We start from the raw sequence: 20325 nt of genomic DNA on the forward strand, positions 1-20325 counted from the left end.
CAGAAAGGGAGAGATAACAGATAGAAATGCAGAGACAGAGACAAAAGCCATGACAAAGAGAAAGGGAGGGAGAGAATAAATTTGAGAGACACAGAGAACCTAGACTGAGACAAAAACAGAGATGATAGCAAAACAGAGACAGACAAAGAAGGGGGGAGAAGTAGAACAGAGATAGAAACAAAAACAGGCAGAGATAAGAGAAGAAAGAGAATCAGAGACAGAGGCAGAAGTAGAAAGGGAGGGAGAGAGAGAATAGATGTGAGGGATAAAAACAAGGGCACCAGGGAGAGACAGAGGAAAAGACAGTGAGAAAAGGAGAGACAGGACAGGCAGAGGAAGAAGATGGGGGAAGCCAAGGGAAGGGGACTAGTCCTGGTTAGTGAGGAAGGAGGCAGACCCCAGATCATCTATGGGGGCTAAGTTCCTGGAAATTCCAATCCTGGATCTTTCTCAGCCCATAGAGAGAGGTCTCTCTCCAGCAGTGTCTATCTCAGGTTTCTCCCTACCCCCACCCCACCCTGATCACTCCCCTCTGCCCTGCTCACTGGTCCAGGGATATCAGAGCTCAGTTCTCTGAGCGCTCCAGTCTGGAAGACACAGCCTCGGGCCTAGGGATAGATGTGAGGGGGCTGCCTTTAAAGAAGTCAAAAGCAAAGCCCTTCCCCCAAATTACCTGTGCATGTGTGTATAGCGGGTTTGAAGACCTCACATACCTCCTGCCCTACCACCTACTCTCCAGCAGTTCTCAGACCCACTATATACCATTCCTGAGCCCCACATCCTGCCAAGTCCTCAGTCTCTCACTGTGTCCCTGAGCCCGCACTATATCTCTTTAGCAGGCACACACACACGCACACACACATCATGTCCTTGGGCCTCCACTGTATCTCTCCTCTCCCCCTCCCCTCCACACCTTACCCCTTCTGCCTGTGTCTTCTTCATAGCATGGCCCCAAACCAATGCCAGGTCCTGGGCACTCACTAGCCTGTGGCTTTGTCTTCCTCCAACAGCAGACAGAGATTACACGGGTACCCACAGCCTCCACCACCACCCCCACGACCTATGCAGCCGCACACGGCCTCAGGCCAACCCCGGCTTCTTCGATGCTCAGTTGTGAACCTGAACCCCTATGAGGAAAGGAACACCATCCTGGAGCTGGAGCAGGCTAACCAAAAACTGGTAGGGGCCCCCTGATCCCAAAGCCCCCCTAAACTGTCCCTGTGCTAAACAGAACTGTGTAATGGATAGAGAGTAGAGTCAGGAAGAACTCAGTTAAACTTCCCCAGGGCAAGTCCCCTAACCTCTCTGTGCCTCAGTTTCCCCACGTGACAAATGAGAGGATTGGGCTTAAGGTTCCTTACATCTCTAAAGCTATTCATTTAAGATCCTACCAGGACCCTGGCATGTGAGAAAAGGAAAATACAAAAAAGCATACTCTGGCCCGGAAGACGAAAGTGTGCCAGTCAATCAAGCACTTACTGTGTGTTAGGCCTTATGTTAAGTGATGAAGACACAAAGTCAAAAGTGAAACAATTCCTACCCTCAAGAGTTTTGTTGTTGTTTTTTTTTATAGCAGGGGAGGCAACATGTAGATGTGTGGGTAGATACCAAATATATTGTACATACAAGGTAACCTGGGGCAGGGGCAGGGCACTAGCAGCTTTGGGATAAGGGAAGGAAGGCTTCATGTAGGAGGCGGTACTTTGGTGGAGTCTTGAAGGAAAACCAAGACTTTCCAGAAGTGAAAGTGAGGAGAAAGGAGGGCATTCTAGGCATGAGAGATGGCCTGGGCAAAGGCACAGAGATGGGAAAATGAATATCTGGTATGAAGAACAGCAAGTTTGGTTAGACTTTAGAGCACCTCAAGGGAAGTGATATGTGATGAGGTTGGGAATAGAGGCTCTGGCCAGGTGGTGAAAACCTTTACATTCCAAACAGAGGAGTTTATTATATTCAGTCCTCAAGGTAATAGGAAACCACTGGCATGGATTGAGTAAGGCGGTGAGACAGTCAATTCTTCACTTTAGGAAAATAATTTGGCGGCCGGAGAGAGGAAAGGGAACAAGAAGCTGGGAGCTGAGTCCATTGGAGAAAGGGTGAGGGTCCAAAGTTGGCAGCCTCTGGGTCAGTGTGGGAGAGAAAGGGGGCAGACACAATCTGTGTTATGGAGCTAGAGAGAGCAAGATGTGGTTGGCACGAGAAAGCGTGAGCCTGGCCCGGAGGATGCCAACCAGGGTTATTGGTGGGATGGTGGCATCACCATCATCATCACACATCTATAGCATTTTCCAGTTTGCATGTTATCCTACTTGATCCTCACAATAACCCTGAGAAGTAGGTGCTTTTATGATTATCCCTATTTCACAGGTGAGGAAAACTGAGGCTAAGAGATTTCATAAATAGGGGAAAGCACATAGATCTGGGAGTCATCTGCTCAGAGATGCCTATTAAACCTTTGGGGACTACTGATATCACCAAATGGAACAGTGTCAAGAGGAAGGAGAAGAGGACCCAGAAAAAAGCCTCGGACAATACACCCAGTTAGGAAATGTGGCCTGGGAGTATGATAGCAAGGTAGACTGAGGGACAAGGAAGAGGGGGGCCAGGAGAGGCCAAGAAAGGTGAGAGGATCCCCAAGAAGAGGCTGACCAACCATGTCAATGGCTGCAGAGAGCCCAAGAAGAATAAGGATTTTCAAAGGGCAGTTAGATACGGCCATTAAGAGATCTTTGGTAACTTTGGAGAGACTGCTAAGTGGTTAAGTGGAGAGAGCCCTGAGTCTGGAGTCAGGATGAACCTGAGTTCAAATCCAGCCACAGACACTCACTGGCTGTGCGTGTGGCCCTGGGCAAGGCAGCCTTTTTTCAAGGCATTTGGCTAAGAAATGAAGGAGACATATGGGAAGATAACTAGCAGGCATGGTAGGGTCTAGTAAAGGTTTTTTAAGGATAAGGAAAACGCAGGTGAATTTGTACACAGCAGGAAAGCAGCCAACAGAGAGGGAGGTATTGAAGGTTAGAGAGGGAAGAGGGAGATGGTAGTGGAGAGAGGTTGGACTAAAGATATCAGAGGCCCCTCCCAGCCCTGACATCCCCTGTTCTCAGGCATCTCCCAGCTCTGACATCCTCTGTTCTGGGGCCCTTCCCAGTCTGACATCCCCTGTTCTAGGCTCCTCCCAGCCCTGTCATCTCCTGTTCTAAGGCCCTCCCAGCCATGACATCACCTGTTCTAGGCCCCTCCCAGCTCTGATATCCCCTGTTCTAAGGTCCTTCCCAGCTCTGACATCCCCTGTTTTGAGGCCCCTCCCAGCTCTGACATCCCCTATTCTCAGGCCTCTCTCACCTCTGACATTCCCTTTTCTGAGGTCCCTCCAGGCTCTGATTCTTCATTCTAAGTGTCCGCTCAGCTCTAAATTTTGTATTCATAACATTGGCAAGTGAAGATGGGTGGATTGGGGAGCTATATCCTTTGAATCCCATCCAGTTTTCCCAGGCCTGGGCATTCTTGGGACTTACCCCTTCACAGATAGACAGCCCACTTCAGATGCATGATGTCCCCCTTCTCCTTTCCCTCTTTTCCTGCTGCCCTCTCCCCTTCCCTTAATAACAGCTCTGGAGAGTCCCTCCTCTGAAAGCAGGGTTCACTGACGTACGAGAGGGCTGCTGGTAAGGGGACAAGGAAGGAACAGGCCCAAGGCTGCTGGAGGGACCTGAGCTCAGAGCCCAGAGCCAGACTGTGGGCAGATCTTAGAGTTGGACCTTCTGATTTTGTCCTGACCATGGCCACACAGAGAAATGCAAGAAGAAGAAAGGATAGAAACAGCTCCTCAGATCTGCCTCATGGCAGGGCCTAGGCTCAGTGTTCCCATCAAAAAATGGGCCCATTGGGCTTCTTCCCATTTCATGGGCTTTAGAGATGAAGGGGACCTGGGATCATCTAATCCAACTCATTCATTTTGCCACTGAGGCCCGGACACCTTACAAGATTTGCTTCTAAGATCTCATGGATAGTGAGGAGCAGACTAGGACATTAACCTGGGCCCTCTGACTCTACCTGTCACCCTTTCAACCTCTCATTACAGAAGGATATGAACCAGGAGCTGAGGGGGCAGCTCAAAGACATCATGGAGCCAAGGGAGATGAGGCATGACTTTATGTCCATGTGCCCCAACCATCAGCATCACTTACAGATCCTGTCTTGGGTGAGGGCCTGGGATGCCAGCAACTGTGGAGGGGATGGAAGGGGGGGGCCAGGACTCTTAAGCTGGAGAGGGGTCTGGGGGTGGGTGGGAAGAACCTGGGGGAGGGGTAGAGGTTGGGGGAGGAGGCACAGTCAGAATGGAAGGACACCCCACCTCCCCCGGTCCAGCTATGGTAGATAAACTGTTGGGGGCTCCCTGGGACGTCCCAGGAGGACTGTCCCCAGATGATGGATGACCCAAGGACAGTACAGATGCTAAAACAAAAAATCTGCCCTCATGAGGACCCCTTCATGGAAAAGTCCCAGGTAAGACAGAGAGAAGCCCAGAATCTAGAGGCGCCACTTGGCCCAGTCAAGGCTAGCCTGTGCTTCTGGTCCCCGTTGGCCTCCAATCCCAGAGGTGGCTCTGACAGCAGAGGCAGCCAGTGCCCTGGGCTTCAGGTCTAGGACCTCTGGGTGTAAGTCATGGCTCTGACAATGCCAGGGTGAGCTGGAGGGTCTCCCCCAACTCACAGTCCTATATTCCTAAGAGTTCCTCCAGAGAGATGCCTGGGGGAAGTAGTACCAGGGCTGGGAACTCTGGCTACTGGGATCCTCTGGGGAAAGGGGGGGAAGAGGTCCTTGTGGGCTCTTTGTGCCCCATTCTAGGCAGGAAGGACCCATTCACCTGCAAGCACTGCCTCCTGTCAGATGTTTGTCTCCTCCTCCTGATTCTCCTCTATTTCCCCCACCACCTCACCCACATCTGCCTGTAAGGAAGGGCATAGAGCTTAGGATAGGGTTGGCACAGGGCAAGGGATAATGAAGATGAGGCCAGGTTTAAGCCCAGTGATATAAGGTATGACTTCCCCTCCTTGAAATTCCTGTTACCCCCTGCCCCGTATGGCACCCTCTTCCTTGGCACTGCGCTCACCTAAGGGCAGTCCACAACCCAAGTCGCTGAACTACCCTCCTAAGGCTCCCTCTCCCCGGTCCCCAGAAAGAGCTGCAGCAGATGAGGCTGGCCTTTGAGAGAAAGAAGACATCTATCACAGAGGTAACCTACCAATCTTGTCAGGTGGGCGGGATCTCTAAGGGTCACCCACTCCCTTCCCCAGCCTCCCAACCAAACTGACCCCAGCTGAGCCCCAGCTCCACCCCATAAGCCTTCGACCTAGTCCACACATTCCCAGTATGGCTCTGTGGGAGGAAAGCAGTGACTAGACTTGGGCCAGAGGACAACTGGAGCCGGAATCCTTGCTATTCCTGGGAGCTGCCCTGCCCCTGAGTTCTCTGAAATGCTAGTAATAATAATAGCCACAATAGTGGCAACTGCCGCTCGCATTTTAAAGTGCTTTCAAGGTTTGCCAAGCCTCTGTGACTGTGAAAAGTGTTCAAGGCAGTAGTGGGTACTAAGCCTCACACAGTCTGGGGCAGGAGATCTGAGGTTGAATCCTGCATGTGAGCCGTGGAACACAGCTGTGTGCATCTGCACAAGCCCCTCCTCTTCTCAGGCCTCAGGTTCCCCATCTATAAAAGTGAAGGGGGTTGACATCTCTTGATAAGGCTTCCAAACCCACGATCCAGTAAAGACTGCTACATTGTTATCGCCATCTTACAGATTTTACAGACTCTGAGAACTGGAGCTCAGCATCTTCTGTGATTTGCCCATAGGAACATCTGGCAACATCAAGTCTTCTAAGTCCATTTCAGATTCGGTTTCTAAAGCCCAAAATGTTCTCCTAGATTCTGCTCCTCCATCTCTAAGGGTTTCAGTCTTAATTCTAAGAATCTGACGCTATATTTCTAAAGAGTGAAACCTTTGGAAAAGTCTGATACTGTTTCTACAGTAGTTAGTCTCTAAAAATCTAAGGTAGTATGTCTCTAAAATTCTGATACCTTTTTCTTAGAATTTATAATATTTTGTTTCTAAAATTCTAAGAAACGTTGTTCTATAAGATTAGAATGTTAACATAACTCAGGAACTCAGTGCCCACCAGAATGCTTATACTAAGATACTTTGTTACAAAAAGTCTAAGATTTAATTTCTAGGATTATTAGATTTTGTTGCCAAGGTTCTAAGATACTTTGTTTCTAGGGATATTGGATATTTTGTCTCTAAATTTATAAGCTTAATCACAACGTTCTAATAGTTGGATAGTACATTTCTAAGGATTGAAAACACTGTTTTTATAATCTAAAACCATTTTTAAAATATTTGTCTTTCAGGTTCTAAGATACTTTGTTTATAAAATTCTAAGATACTTTAAAGCAATTCAATGTGACGCAGTGAGGAAGCAGGGTGGTCTGGGCCTGAAATCAGGAAGACCTGAGTTCAAATCCTGCCTCAGACACTTTCTGGCTGTGACTCTGAGCAAGTCTCTTAACCTCTGTTTGCCTCAGTTTCTTCATCTGTATAGTGGAGATAGTATAAACACCTCCTGGGCTTTGAATAAGGATCAAATTATATCTATGTATAATATATATATATTATATATATATAGGAATATATATATATATATATTCCTCTTAGAAGGAAGAGGAAGGCGGCCTTAGCATAGTGGGAAGAACAGAGGCTTGGTAGTCAGACGGTCTTGATTCAGGCTCCATCATTGACCGGCGTGCTTCTTGATCAAGTCATTTAACCTTTGCTTCAGGGACCACTTGGGCCAGATGACCTCTTAGCTCCTGTGAAGCTCGGAGGTGCTACGATGCTCTCTTGACTTTAGTTTCTTCATCTGTAAAATGGGAAGAATGATCTTTGCATCACTCCTCATGGAGGAAGTATTTTGTCAGAGGGGCAGCTAGGTGGTGCAACGGATAGAGCGCCACTTCTGAAGTCAGGAACACCAAATTCAGCCTCAGACACTTACTAGCTGGGTGACCCTGGGCAAGTCACCTAACCTCAGTTTCCTCATTTGTAAAAAGGGGATGATAATAACACTTGTCTCCCAGGGCTTTCATGTGGATCAAGTGAAATAATAATTGTAAAGACTTAGCACAGTGTCTGGCACTTGGCAAGCGCTATATAAATGTTGGCTATTATTTATTATTGTTGTTGTTCTAGAAAAGGGAGCAGTTGGTGGTATGAGTCAGCCCCTTAAGGCTGTGGCCAAGTGTGGAGTCACTACGCCACCTCGTGGTCATGCTGGGGAACTGCCCCTTCCCCAGCTTCTTGGTGCCGTCCCAGTCTGCACCAGAGATTCACTTTTCCTCTTGCCTCGAGGTCTTATAGAACCAAAGGGTATCAGAGGCTGGAAGGAGCCTTAGGATCACCTGGTCCTCCTTTTACACATGAGGAAAAGGAGGTTGATGAGGGTCACGTAGCTCGTGAAGGGCAGAGGCAGGATTTGAACCAAGTTTCCTCATTCTGAGGCCACTAGGTGGCGCCATAGTGCACTGAGCGCTGGGACTGTAGTCAGGAAGACTCATTTCCCCGAGTTCAAATCTGGCCTCAAGACACTTTCTAGCTGTACGACCCTGGGCAAGCCACTTCACCCTGTTTGCCTCCGTTTCCTCATCTGCAAAATGAGCTGGAGAATGGCAAGCCACTCCAGGATCTCTGCCAAGAAAACCCCAAATAGGGTCCTGAAGAGTTGGACACCACTGAAAATGACTGAACTCTACAACTCCTCATTCTAAGTTAAGAAAGAGTCCTTTTGTCATTCTACCAGAATGAGGGGATAGGAAAGACAGTGTTAGTGACAGAAAAGATAACTCTCAATTCTAGAGCAGTTCGAGGTTGGTAAGGTACTTTCCTCAACAGCTCTGTGAAGTAGGTAGTCATCCCCATTTTACAGATGAGAAAACTGAGGCTTACAGATATTGGTTTTTGCCTAAGGTCCCACAGCTGTCAGAGCCAAGTATCATCCCTAACCCTTCTGACTGGTAGAAGAGTGTCCTGGGGCATGCTGTCTTCGGGCTTCCTGTGGACAAACAAATGATTACCCAGTGTAGAGCCCACCATGGGGGGGGGGGGGCGGTGTGGAAGAGGTGTGAATAGCTGGGTCAGCTCCATGAGGTGGTCAGATCTGCTGTTCCTCCTTGCTCAGGTGTGGAATGGTATGAGTGAAGTTCACATGTCCTTGACTGACCAGGCTAAAGGACTTCTGGTAGGCTGACTTGTCTCCTGGGTGGGAACTGGGTGGGGGGAGGTCTATTGGCCACAGCCAGGTCTCTGGGAAACCCCCTAGCCAGGGAAGGGCAGGAGCAGAGGCAGAGAGGGCTACAGGGGACCCAAGCTTGGGGCCTGCTCAGACCCAGGGATCAGGAGAACTATTTCCCCCTCCATAAAAGCCAGGACATTCCAAGCTCATTTCCCCAGAGACTGAGCAGCTCAGAAAAAGCATCACCCACACACATCCTCAAAGCATTTAGGGCAGAGGGATGTGCTGAGGGACCAGATGACAATGGCCTGAGGGAATGAAAGAGGGAATTGAGTTGGGGGGATGGATGGGGGGCAGACAGCCAGCAGAGGGCAATAGAATGGAGAAAGAGACAGAGCTGGGGGCGGGGGGCAGGAGAAGTGGAATAGGGACAAACAGATTGCGGGAAGCTGAGGGTCAGTGTCCAGCTGCAGTGGGGGGTGGGGCAGGAGAGGACTGAGAAAATACAGATGCTCTTTCCTCTGTTCTGGGTTTCAGAATCTCAAAAAGGATATTAGAGATGTGTTAAACGAGGTGGAAGACATACGAATGGAAATTCTTCGGTGAATAAGAGGCAAACAGCACTCCCTGCTGAGTGTAGTAATGAGCCTGCTAGAACTGTCCCCCCTTCCCTCCTGCTGCCCCCTTCCCAGAGCTGGAGAGCAGGAGCTGCTCTGCCTTATTAGCTACCCCACCCACCTCAATCAGATTCAGAGAGTGAAGGAAGTGGGGAACGGGGTGCAGCATGAAAGACATCATTGCCACCTTCATCCCCAAACCCCCTCCCCCTCCCCATCCACGTGCCCATGGAAAACTAGATTTCCCAGGGTCTCTGGAACAGTCTCTGCTATCTTGGATTTTCACAGGGACAAGGCCCGGTGCCAAACTCTGACCAGGAAAGGCTTGCTTATGCAGAAGAAGAAGGTAAGCATACTTTCCATCCCTCCAACAATTTATTCAGTGGGAGCCAAATATTTTTAAGTGAGGCAGGTGGGCTCAGGGAAAAGAGCAGATCAGGCCTGCCTTCTCACTAACTCACTGCATGATCTTGGGTAACTCCCCCTTACTGGACCTCAGTTTTCCCCATCAGTAAAATTCTGGGCAGCTAGGTGGCACTGCAGTGGATAGAGCAATGGGTCTGGAGTCAGGAAAACCCAAGTTCAAATCCAGTCTCAGACACTTACTGGCTGTGTGACCTTGAGCAAGTCATTTAACCCTGTTTGCCTCAGTTTCCTCATCGGTAAAATGAACTGGAGAAGGAAATGGCAAACCACTTCCAGCATCTTTGCCAAGAAAACCCCAAATGGGGTCACAAAGAGTTGAATGTGAACGAAACAACTGAATAAAAAAAAAGTTCTGGAAGTGGGGAAAGTTTGGGCATTATTTCCCAACCTTTTCAATCACAAAGCCCTGAGATCCCATTTTAAAGATGTCGGAAAGCTTCATGAACCACATTCACACACACAGAGCTGAAGTCACAGCACACGTTTTATTGGTTCTGGATAAAATTCAAATGATAATGCTTGGGTCACATATGGCTTCTCAGACTCCTAGCACTAACTCTCTGAATCCTACACACACACACACACACACACACACACACACACACACACACAGGGGTTTATGTTACGAAGGTTGAGAATCACTAGGCTTGGTGATCCCTAAGCCCTTTCTCAGCTCTGATCTCTGTTCTACGGTCTAAGGTTCCTGAGTCCCAGACTGGTCAAGCGACTTGCCCAGTATCACGTAACCCCTTAAACTCTTGCGTGCCCACGACTGTTGTGGTCAATTGCAAAGTTAGGAAGTGAAACTGACTTTGGGCCCAATGTCCTTTCACAGATGCCCAGTTTTTAACCTTGGTTTTTAATGAGAAATATTTAGATGGTGTCCCCACAGGGGGCTGGTTTTGATGAATTAGTAAGTGTGGTTTATAACGAGCACATCAGCTGTCTGTATGTAAAGGGGAATGTGGTGGCAGCTAGGTGGCGCAGTGGATAGAGCACTGGCCCTGGAGTCAGGAGGACCCGAGTTCAAATCCGGCCTCAGACACATAACACTTACTAGCTGTGTGACTCTGGGCAAGTCACTACTATTGCCTAATGAAAACAACAACAACAAAAAACAAATAAAGGAGAATTTGACACACACACATAGATTCAGAGTAATGGCCAACGGGGGAAGTCAAGCTTAGAGTCAAAGGGCCATCATTGCTCTGAGTCCGAGTTTCTTGTAAAATCATCTCTAAAAATGTAAAAATGTAAAATGGTATCTAAATTCCTTTCAACTCTAACCCCTTAATCCTGGGATCCTCAAACACCTCATGTGTGCAGGCCTCAGACAAAATGGAGGAGGGTGAATTGGATTCCCTTCCAGCTCCCAGCCCCCCACTAAGCTCCCCCCTCTTTCCTTCTGCTTAGCCATCTCAGCCGCCCTCCAGATGTCCAGATGACCAGATGGCCAGGTAGGTGGAACTGGTCCTCCTGGAATACACAAGTTCTCCATTCCACGGGAAACTCATCCCCCAGAGCACTGACACTCAAGGGGGGTTGGGTCAGCATCACACCAATGTAACTTCCTCTCACCGGAGCCATTCAACAGACCTTGACACCCATTGGTGATAGTGGTGCTAAATAAAACACACAAATATCAGTGGCAAGGGTCCGGGGAGGGTATGCCTCCAGTGGAATGCCCCAGGGATCTACTCTTGACCCTTAACATTCTTATGGGTGATGGGTAAAAGCGTAGATGACAGTTGCTGAGGACAGAATACTAGAGGGATGGTTAATGCACTGAATAACTGAATGAGGATCCAAATAAAGACTCTGGCAGGCTAGAACATGGAGGTAAATCTCACAAAAGGACATTTAAAAGGGATAAAATGCAATCATACACTTGAGAGTTTGGGGTTTGGTTTGGTTTTTAATCAACTTCACAAGCTGAACATGGGGAGATGACAGCTTGCCTCAAAAAGATCTCAGGGACTCAGTGGACTTCATATGAGTCAGCATATCGGGTGGCAACCAAGAAAGTTAATTGAATCTTAGGTTGCACTGAGAGGCAGCGTGTCCAGGAATAAAGAGGCAATAGCCCTATTGTCCTCTGCCCTAGTCAGGTCACCTCTGGAGTTCTGGGCCCTACATTTTAGGGGGGATATTGATAAATCGGAAAGCGTCCAGAAAGGGCATCCAGGATAAGTGAAGGGCCTTGAGACCATCTTACAGAAGGATCAACTCAAGAAATTGGGCACATTTACCCTTAGACTTCTAGGACAAGGAGAGGTCCTGGTAGCTGGCTTCCTGTAGTATTTAAAAGACTGTTAAGTGGAAGAAGGATGTGCCTTTTTCTGCCGGGCCCCACAGGACAGAAACGGGCACCAAATGGAAGTTAAAAGGTGGTAGACTTCTAATTAGCAGGAAAAAGAGGCTTTTGATGATTAGAGGTTTCCAGTAAGGAAATAGCCTACCTCTAGAAGGTAGTGAGCTGCTTGTCACTGGAGTGATTCAAGTAGAGGCTTGATACCCTCTGTGGAATGAAGATTTCAGAGAGGATTCCTTCACTGACTGGGGGGTTGGGCCAGATGCTCTCTGAAATGCTAAAGCTGTAATGTTCAGTGATGGAAGCATTCTAAGCAGGTGGTGGTGGCTGCTGAGAACGTAGCCCATGGGCCAATTCTTCACCTCTTTAGGACCAAAACTCCTAGCCCAATCTCTAGTGTACCTATTGGGGGCAGGGGACTGAAAGTCTCTTCTTTGACAATTCAATTCTTTTTCCCCAAACCCCCCAAAGTTATGGGATCATAAAATGTCAATGGTGGGAGGAACCTTGGAACACAGAATGTCAGCGTTAGAAGAAACCTCAGAACAAAAAAAAATATCTGGGCTGGAGGAGCTCCTAGACCGTGGAATGTAAGGACTAGTAAATAGAAAGTAGAATGTCAGAGCTGGGACGAACCTTAGGTATCATCCTCTCAAAGTCTCTTACTTTATATAAAAGGAAACTGAGGTCAAGAAAGGCTTAGCATCTTGCCCAAAGTCACAAAGGGAATTAATGTCAGAGCTGGGATTCTTATCCAAGTCCTGTGCTTTTTACACCATGCTAGTGCGCCCTCCCTGAAGAGCAGTGTCAGGGAGGGACTTTTTCCCTACCTCCTCTCTTCTACTCTTCTCTCCTCTCCCCTCAGGAAATCCTGGACAATCTTGAGCAAGGCGGGTTTGTGCCTGGTCATCTGCAGTGTTCTGTTTTACCTCTATGTAGTGAACTCCAGTCCCTATAAGAGCCTTCTTCCCTTGATCATTAGCCAGAAAACAGTCTGGAGCATCCGAACCTGGTGTGACCCCTTCCTCAGGGTGGAAGTGGATGACTTCCTGCCATTTTAGGCCCAGAGCTTCATGCCACCGGGAGGTGAGTTATGTCCCCAAACATGAGGCTGGGTCCTCCTCATGAGCATGCCAACACCTGACTGCCTCTGCCAGAGAAGTCACAGCAGGAATAGGCTTTACCCCCATCCCCTTACCTTATGAGGGCAAAAGCTGGAGTGATTGCCCACACAGCACAGACTTTAATAGTAGGAACAGGATTCTAACTATGAGATCAGTATCTTAGAGCCATATGGGACATAAGAGGCATCCTGTCCATTTTATAGATGAGTAAACTGAGACACAGAGAAGCCAAGTAAATTTGCCACGGTCACATGGGTATTATGTCAGAACCAGGATTCAAATCCAGTTCATTGGACTCTAAATTCAGCCTTCTATAACAAACACTGCCTGGAAGATCCTCCTGCCCCCTCCAAGTCCCTAGAGCCTTGAGCTTCCTAGGGACACCATTTCTTTTTTTGTTTGTTTGGGGTTTTTGGGGGGGTTTTTTTGGTTTTAGGCAATTTGGGGTGAAGTGACTTGCCCAGGGTCACACAGCTAGTAAGTGTCAAGTGTTTGGTGTGAGGTCAGATTTGAACTCAGGTCCTCCTAGCTAAAGGGCCAATGCTCTATCCACTACGCCACCTAGCTGCTCCGGGACACCATTTCTAACACACCCTTCCACCTTCTACGGTGACATTTGATCCTGCCATGGCCTTGTGAATGAGGCAAAGCAGTAATCATTACCCTCCTATAAAATAATGGAAAAACTGAGGCCTAGATTGGAAAATGACTTGCCCACCTCCCCACCCAGCAAGTAAGGGGGAGCAGGTAGCCTGAACACTAAGTCTCTTGATACTCAGGTTAATATTCTTTCTAGAAGAGATTTTTACAACCAGCCTTGCCTTTGGGGAGGGGCTGTCCCTACCAGAGAAGCGCAAGTACTGGGCCTGATGCCCCACTGAGCAGGGGGAGGGAGTTGCATGGAAGGGACTTTACACAGGTGAGGAGGAGGATTAAAGGAAAAGATCTAGGTTTGGGGTCAAGAGACTCCAAGACGGCTTTCACGCTAATTAGCTGCGACTCTGGGAAAGTCATTCTCTCTCTCTCTCTCTCTCTCTCTCTCTCTTTCTATCTCTCTTTCTGTCTGTCTGTCTTCTCTCCTCTCCTCTTTTCTCTCCCTCTCTCTCTCTCTCTCTCTCTGTCTTCTCTCCTCTCCTCTTTTCTCTCTCTCCCTCTCTCTCTCTCTCACTTTCTCTTTCCCCCACCTCAGTTTCCTCCTCTGCAAAATAGGGGTAATCCTCCTTAACCTGTATGCCTCATAGTAGGGGAATTCTGAGGCAAGCACTTCACAATTGGAAGAAGAGGATGTAATTTTTTACAAATAATACAAAATGGAACTATTGCTAGTGGGAAGAAAAATGACGCTGTTGGCTGAGGGACCGCTGAGGTCACCCAGCCACCTTTCTCTGAGGCTCAGTCTCCTCTATAAAATGAGGACACTGGAGGAGATGGTCTCTAAGGGGATGGCTGGATTTTAGCCTCTGGCCAGGCCCCAGGAGGCCAGACCAGAGTGGGCAGGGGTGAGCAGCAAAATGACCCTGGGTCAGAGAGGAGGCAAAATTGACTCACTTTTCCAGGGAAGAAGAGGACAAGGCCCCTCTCTCCAGGCTGCCTCCCTTTTCTCTGCAGTTGATGAGAACCAGCTGGGGACTCCCTGACCTGTCAACCCTGTTCTGTTGGAGGGCTGGGCCCTGGAGAACGTCACATAGAAATTTCTGATATTTGAGACGATGCATGTTTGTGTTTCTCCTTGGAAACAGTCGCCAGGTCCCTGCTCCTCCCCTTCTCCTCCAGCCCCCCCCCCCCGCATTCCTGACCAGGTTCTCTCTCTTCCTCCCCCCCAATCTCCACAGGGGATAGGTGCCCCAGAGAATAGGCTTGTGAGGTGACTGGCCAAGGTGGAGAGGGGGCGGGGAGGAGATGGTGGCAACATCAAAAGGTCTTAGGAGTCACAAAACCTGGTTTCCGGTTTGCTGTGTGAGCCCAGGAAAGTCCCGAGCCCTCTCTGGGCCTTTGGTTTCCATTTCTCAAAGTGCTAAGCCTTAGGAGTTGTTGAGATCAGTCTCCTTGCTTTTCCTGAGATTGAAACTCAGGCCCAGAATGCAAGAATGCTGGAGGTCACAGAGAGAATTAGAGTCAGAGGTGGGGAGCAGTGGGGGGAAGCCTGGCTCCCAAGCCTGGGTTCTTTACATATTCCTTATGGAAAGAAGAGAGAGGGAACAAGGCAGCCTCAGAGCTGAGGAGTTTGTAACAGGACATGAACATCTCTCCCTCTGTGTGTGTGTGTGTGTGTGTGTGTCTGTCTGTCTCTCTTTTTAATTTATTTATTATTTTTGGCTAGGCAATGGATTAAGTGACTTGCCCAGGGTCACACAGCTAGTAAGTGTCAAGTGTGTGCTCTGAGGTCAGATTTGAACTCAGGTCCTCCTGACTCCAGGGCCAGTGCTCTATCCACTGTGCCACCTAGCTGCCCCTCTCTTTCTGTCTCTCTCTCTCTCTCATTAGAAGTTGGACACTATTCTTCCTCTGGAGACCTGGGCCTATGGTCTGTAGGGATGCCAGTGCCCCATATCCACCCACCCCAGAAATTGAATTCCCTGGCTCCAGGAAAGGGGGCGCTTGGAGCTGTCCTCTGGAATGGGATCTGCCCCACCCCAGCTGTCCACCCTCCCCCAGGAGGGCTGAGGGAGGAGAAGGAGAGGGCCAGAAAGCACTGACTTTCTCCAGGACCCTGATTCCCAGGCTTCACCATGTTCGTCTTCTCCCCATTTCTGGCCAGGGCCAGAGGTGAAAGTAAGAGAGCAAACCAGCCTCTTAGTGTGCCAAGTTAGCAGCCTCCCTGGGACAGAGCTAGTAAATGTTTCATCATACCCATTCTACAGTTGAGGAAACTGAGATGTAGAGGAGAAGAAGGGACTCCCAGAGCCTCAGAGCTGTGATGTTTCCAAGCAAGGACTTGGGATGAGATTCCAGGGTCTGACAAACGTCACTCTGGGCTTCAGCAAAGTGGAAATCGATTTGTTCTCCATTCAGCTCATGCAAACCCAAGGTGCCCCTGCACTGGTGCCCTTGAGAACACACACACACACACACACACACACACTCACACTGTCACACAGTCATGGTCACACATACACACACACTCACACACAGTTACACTCAAACACAGTCACACACACATGCACACTCAGTCACACTCATACACATTTACACAATCACACACACATGCATACACTCACAAAGTCATACACATACACACCACACATACACACACACAGTCACGCTCACACATACACACACACAGTCACACTCAAACACAGTCACACACATACATGCACACTCACACAGTCACACTCATACACATTTATACAATCACACACATGCATACATTCACAAAGTCATACACATACACACCACACATACACACACAGTCACACACACATACACACATGCACACTCACAGTCACACTCATACACATTTACACAATCACACACACATACATACACTTACAAAGTCATACACACACATACACACACACACACACACACACACACACACACCCTATGACTTCAGGGCCTCCAGGATTGACAAAAGGCACCCAGACATCCCTGAGTTCCCAGGGTGCACCCCACCACACCCTGCCCCCTCCCCCTCTCTGGGAACACCTGGGCCTCACATCCTCTCTCCACCAAGCTTGTCCAAGGGGGCCCCAGAGCCAGGCTGCTCAGATAAAATAGCGAAGTCAAAGGAGGCCTGAGATCAGTCTTCCTCCCTGCTGGGCTCCCACTGCTTGGGGCGGAGCAGATAAACAACTTTATTCCTTTAGGCATCTATAGGGTATTAAACCTTGAACAGTGTTCAAACTGGCATGAGAAAGGAAGGCAGTTGTATTTTTTCCAGTGGGAATAGCAGCCTGGGGAGAGGGGGCAAGTGTGAGGGCCCCAGCGCTGCATAGCCTGGCTCCCAGAAAGCTCCCCCGGCCCTCCCTCACACCCCACAGGCTCACTATGTTCCCTGGGACCCCAGCTGTTGGTTTACAATAGTTAAAAGGCTCCTGGGCTGTACCCGCAGGAGTCAGGAGCCTGGCCAAAAGGAGCTGGGAAAATCATTAAAGGGAGATGCATGGGCCCCTGGGGGGTGGGTGGAGAGAGTTGCAGGAGGGAGGCAGTAGTCCTGCACAAGGGGGGCCTCCAAGATTTTGCTCAGACCTGGCTCAGAGGAAGGACTGGCCTTCCCCCATTCCCCGCCCACCTTGTAATCTGACACTCTTTTATGTCCAGAGACCCCAAAGCCTTGAGTGGGGAGGAGGGGGACGGGGAAGGCCAATCCAAGCACCGGGGTTTGGTAAATGAGCAGAGGAAGGCAGTGGGCACTGCCCTTGCCAGACATAGCCGGAATGCAGGGAGGTGGCCCCCTTTTGCTGATGCAGCTGGTGCCTCTGGCCACCACCGGTGAGGACAAACCTCTGGGAAAGCTCACTTGGAAACCGCAGATCCTGAGGAAAAGTCAGCTGGCCATGTCTCTTAGCTCCCCCCTCCCCTCCCCAGGGGACAGACTTCTCCCAGCTCAGCCCCCAGCTATTTCCGCTCCAGAGGAAGGTCTGGTCTGGGCCACAGCTGCTGGCTTTGAGACGCCATCACTGTCAGAGGTGATTCAGAGACCTTTCATCTCCCCCTCCCCCATGCTGGCCTCTGGGCTGGGGAGGGGGTTGCTCATGCTGAGGACCTGGCTGGCCTCCCAGCTCTAGAGACAGGGAATGAGACGCAGGTTCTCAGACGTGAGCGATGGGGGAATTTGCTCTGCTTAACTGTACTTGCTCTAAGAGAGGACTTCAGTAGGATGGTGGAGGGTTGAGTTAATGGCTAGTCAGTCAACAAGTATTTACTATGTATCAGGCGCATAGTGACCAGGCCAGCTAGGTGATGCGGCGGATAGAGCACCAAGCCTGGCACTCAGGAAGATGAGTTCAAATCCAGCCTCACACACTAACTGTGTGACCCTGGGCAAGTCATTTAACCCTGTTTGCCTTAGTTTCCTCATCTCTAAAATGAGTTGGAGAAGGAAACAGTAAACCCCTCTAGTATCTTTGACAAAGAAAACCCCAAATGGGGTCATGAAGAGTAGGATATAACTGAACAACAAAAATGTATCAGAGGTTCACTATAAGTCAGGCACTGTGCTAAGTGCTAGGGACACAAAATGAGGCAAAAGACGATCCCTGCCTTCAAGGAGCTTCCAATCCAACGAGAGAGACACCTCAAACGAAATGTCCTACAGACAAGCTCAACAGAGCCCAAACCTTCCCCATCGCTGGCAATGACGCTACCATGCCCCCGGCTCCCGGCATGGAGCCGTGTCTGTCACTGTCCCTATCCAATCTGCTGCCAACACTTGTCAATGTTTGCCTTCAGAACATCTCTCATACAGCCCCCTTCTCTCCCCTGACACTGCTGCCATCCTGGTGCAGAACCTCATCACATCGAGCCTGGAGTATCGTAACAACCTCCTGGTGGTTCTCCCAGGCTCAGCTCTCTCCCCACTTCAGCCCATCCTCCACACAGGGGTCCAAGTGATTCCCCCAAAGAGCAGGTCTGACCACGTAACCCCCTATTCGATCGACTCCGTTGGTTCCTTATCACAGCACCAAATAGAAAATCTACTCTTTGGCTTTTAAAGCCCTCACCAACCCAGCGCCCTCCAGGCCTTTCTTGCCTTTTCGGTCTTCTTACACCACTTACTAACCCACCAATTTCTCAGAGATCCAGGGACACTGACCTCCAGGCTGTTTCTCAGACAAGACCATCTCCCATCGCCAAGGCCAGCCCCTTCTCTGGCTGTCCCCCATGCCTAAAACTCTCCTTCATCTCAGCCTCCTGGTTTCCCTGACTCCCTTAGTCCCAGCTAAAATCCCACCTACAAGAAGCCTTCCCCAATCACCCACCACACTCTTGCCTTCTCTGAGATGATTTTCTATTTGTCTTGTTTGTATGTAACCACTCACTCCTTGTCTCCCCCATTAGATTGTGAGCTCTTTGAGGTCAGGGACAGAATTTGCCCCTCTTTGTATCCCCGGTGCTTAGTACAGTGCCTGGCACACAGGAAGTGCTTAATAAATGTTCATTGATTGACTTTTTATAGAAAGTGAGATCTTAGCCGAGTCTTGAAGCAAGCCAGGGAGGCCAGGAGAGAGAGATGGGGAGGGAAGAGCAATCCAGGCACGAAGCACGGCCAACAGCATCCTGGGGAGATCAGTGTGGCCAGCTTCCAGAGTCCCATGTCTGGGATTTCATCCCTCTGCCAGGGAAGGTGCCCGGGGCACTAAAAGACCATGGGACCTGCCGCAGGTCACCCAGCTAGCGTGGGTCAGAGACAGAATTTGAACCCAGCTCAGCTCAATTTAACACCTGCCCTCAAAGCACTAGGCTCTTTAAAAAAAAATTACACTTTCAAATATAATCTTCTATTTCCCTTTGTATGTTGAAATGTTCATGTTTTCTTGATGTTTGTTCAGCTCATATTTTTTTAAGTTTTTTTAAGGGAAAAAGAACATGTTTGAGGGGCTTTTGGCCAGAGTCAGAAGGACAGTCCTCTGGACCAGGTGGGGACAATCAAGGGTAAACATCTGAGGATCTTATTTCCTCAATCATGAGCTCAGTTTCCTAAGCTCTAAAATGCAGGGGGCTGGTGCTGGGGTGGGGGCAGGGTGGAGGGAGGCTCTCAAAGGATCAGTCCATCCAGCTGCTAAGATTAGTAATACTGAGAAAGCCCAGGCCCTTCTGAGGGGCCAGAGTCAGGAAGGGGCTCCATGCTGCGAGAACAACCCCCTGCCCAGCTCTGGCCCTGGGTGGTGGGCTAGACTGAACCCCAGGGATGGGGGGATGAAGGGAACGTCTGGACAGAGACCCTAAAGCTGACACAATCAACTAGTCCATGAGCATTTTTAAATTTTATTTATTTTATTTTTAATTTATGAAATAAAACAAGCATTTTCACAATCATTTATTTAGCACTTACCATGTGCCAAGAACTGTGTCCAATGCTGGCAAGTCAGAACCAAAAAAACCACCCAAAAACCAGTACCTGTCTGTGAGGAACTTCCATTGTGTGGTGTGAGAAGTGATACATATTTAGGCACATACAAATACAAGACAGCTGGAGGGGGGCTGAGGGGTGGGGAACTCATGCACCGTCTTGTGTGACCCCGGTGTCACGGTCAGCTCCTCTCACCCGCGGATTCCATCAGCGGCCAAATCTTGTTCCTGTCTCCACATCTTTCGAATCTACAAACCGAGGTGTCTTTCACAAAAGGACACGAGAAGCTTCTGGGAGAGTCAGGGCTGCCGTCGAGCAGGCCCTGGGAGAACGACCTTCACTTCTCAGAGACCTGGCAGCCGCAGGAAGGGGCTGGTCTAATTCTGAGGGTATGACAAGCTGGACTCCCCGCCAACCTCTCTCCTCTCTTCTCTGTGTCTCTGTCTCTCTCTCTTTCTCCCCCTCTCCATCTCCCTGTCTCTGTCTCTGTCTCTCTCTCTCTCTCTCCCTCCCTCTCTCTCCCTCTCCCTCTCTCTCTCTCTGCCTCTCC

General features: G+C 49.4%; 1 protein-coding gene across 1 annotated transcript in view; it reads left to right on the plus strand.

Annotated features, from left to right (window-relative positions):
• Positions 1-14368, plus strand: part of LOC114032136 (coiled-coil domain-containing protein 188-like) — a 15254-nt gene extending 886 nt beyond the window's left edge. Inside the window, exons 2-11 of the mRNA XM_027847375.1 lie at positions 1011-1179; positions 4082-4207; positions 4414-4506; positions 5180-5257; positions 8232-8291; positions 8823-8887; positions 9191-9248; positions 10742-10785; positions 12505-12725; positions 14320-14368. Of these exons, the coding sequence (XP_027703176.1) occupies positions 1011-1179; positions 4082-4207; positions 4414-4506; positions 5180-5257; positions 8232-8291; positions 8823-8887; positions 9191-9248; positions 10742-10785; positions 12505-12700 (889 nt within the window). The 3' untranslated portion in view covers positions 12701-12725; positions 14320-14368. The remainder of the gene's footprint in view (positions 1-1010; positions 1180-4081; positions 4208-4413; positions 4507-5179; positions 5258-8231; positions 8292-8822; positions 8888-9190; positions 9249-10741; positions 10786-12504; positions 12726-14319) is intronic.
• The last annotated feature ends 5957 nt before the right edge of the window (positions 14369-20325 follow it).

Source organism: Vombatus ursinus, unplaced genomic scaffold (genome assembly GCF_900497805.2).
Source record: "Vombatus ursinus unplaced genomic scaffold, bare-nosed wombat genome assembly UNPS02015399.1, whole genome shotgun sequence".
Classification (NCBI taxonomy): Eukaryota; Metazoa; Chordata; class Mammalia; order Diprotodontia; family Vombatidae; genus Vombatus; species Vombatus ursinus.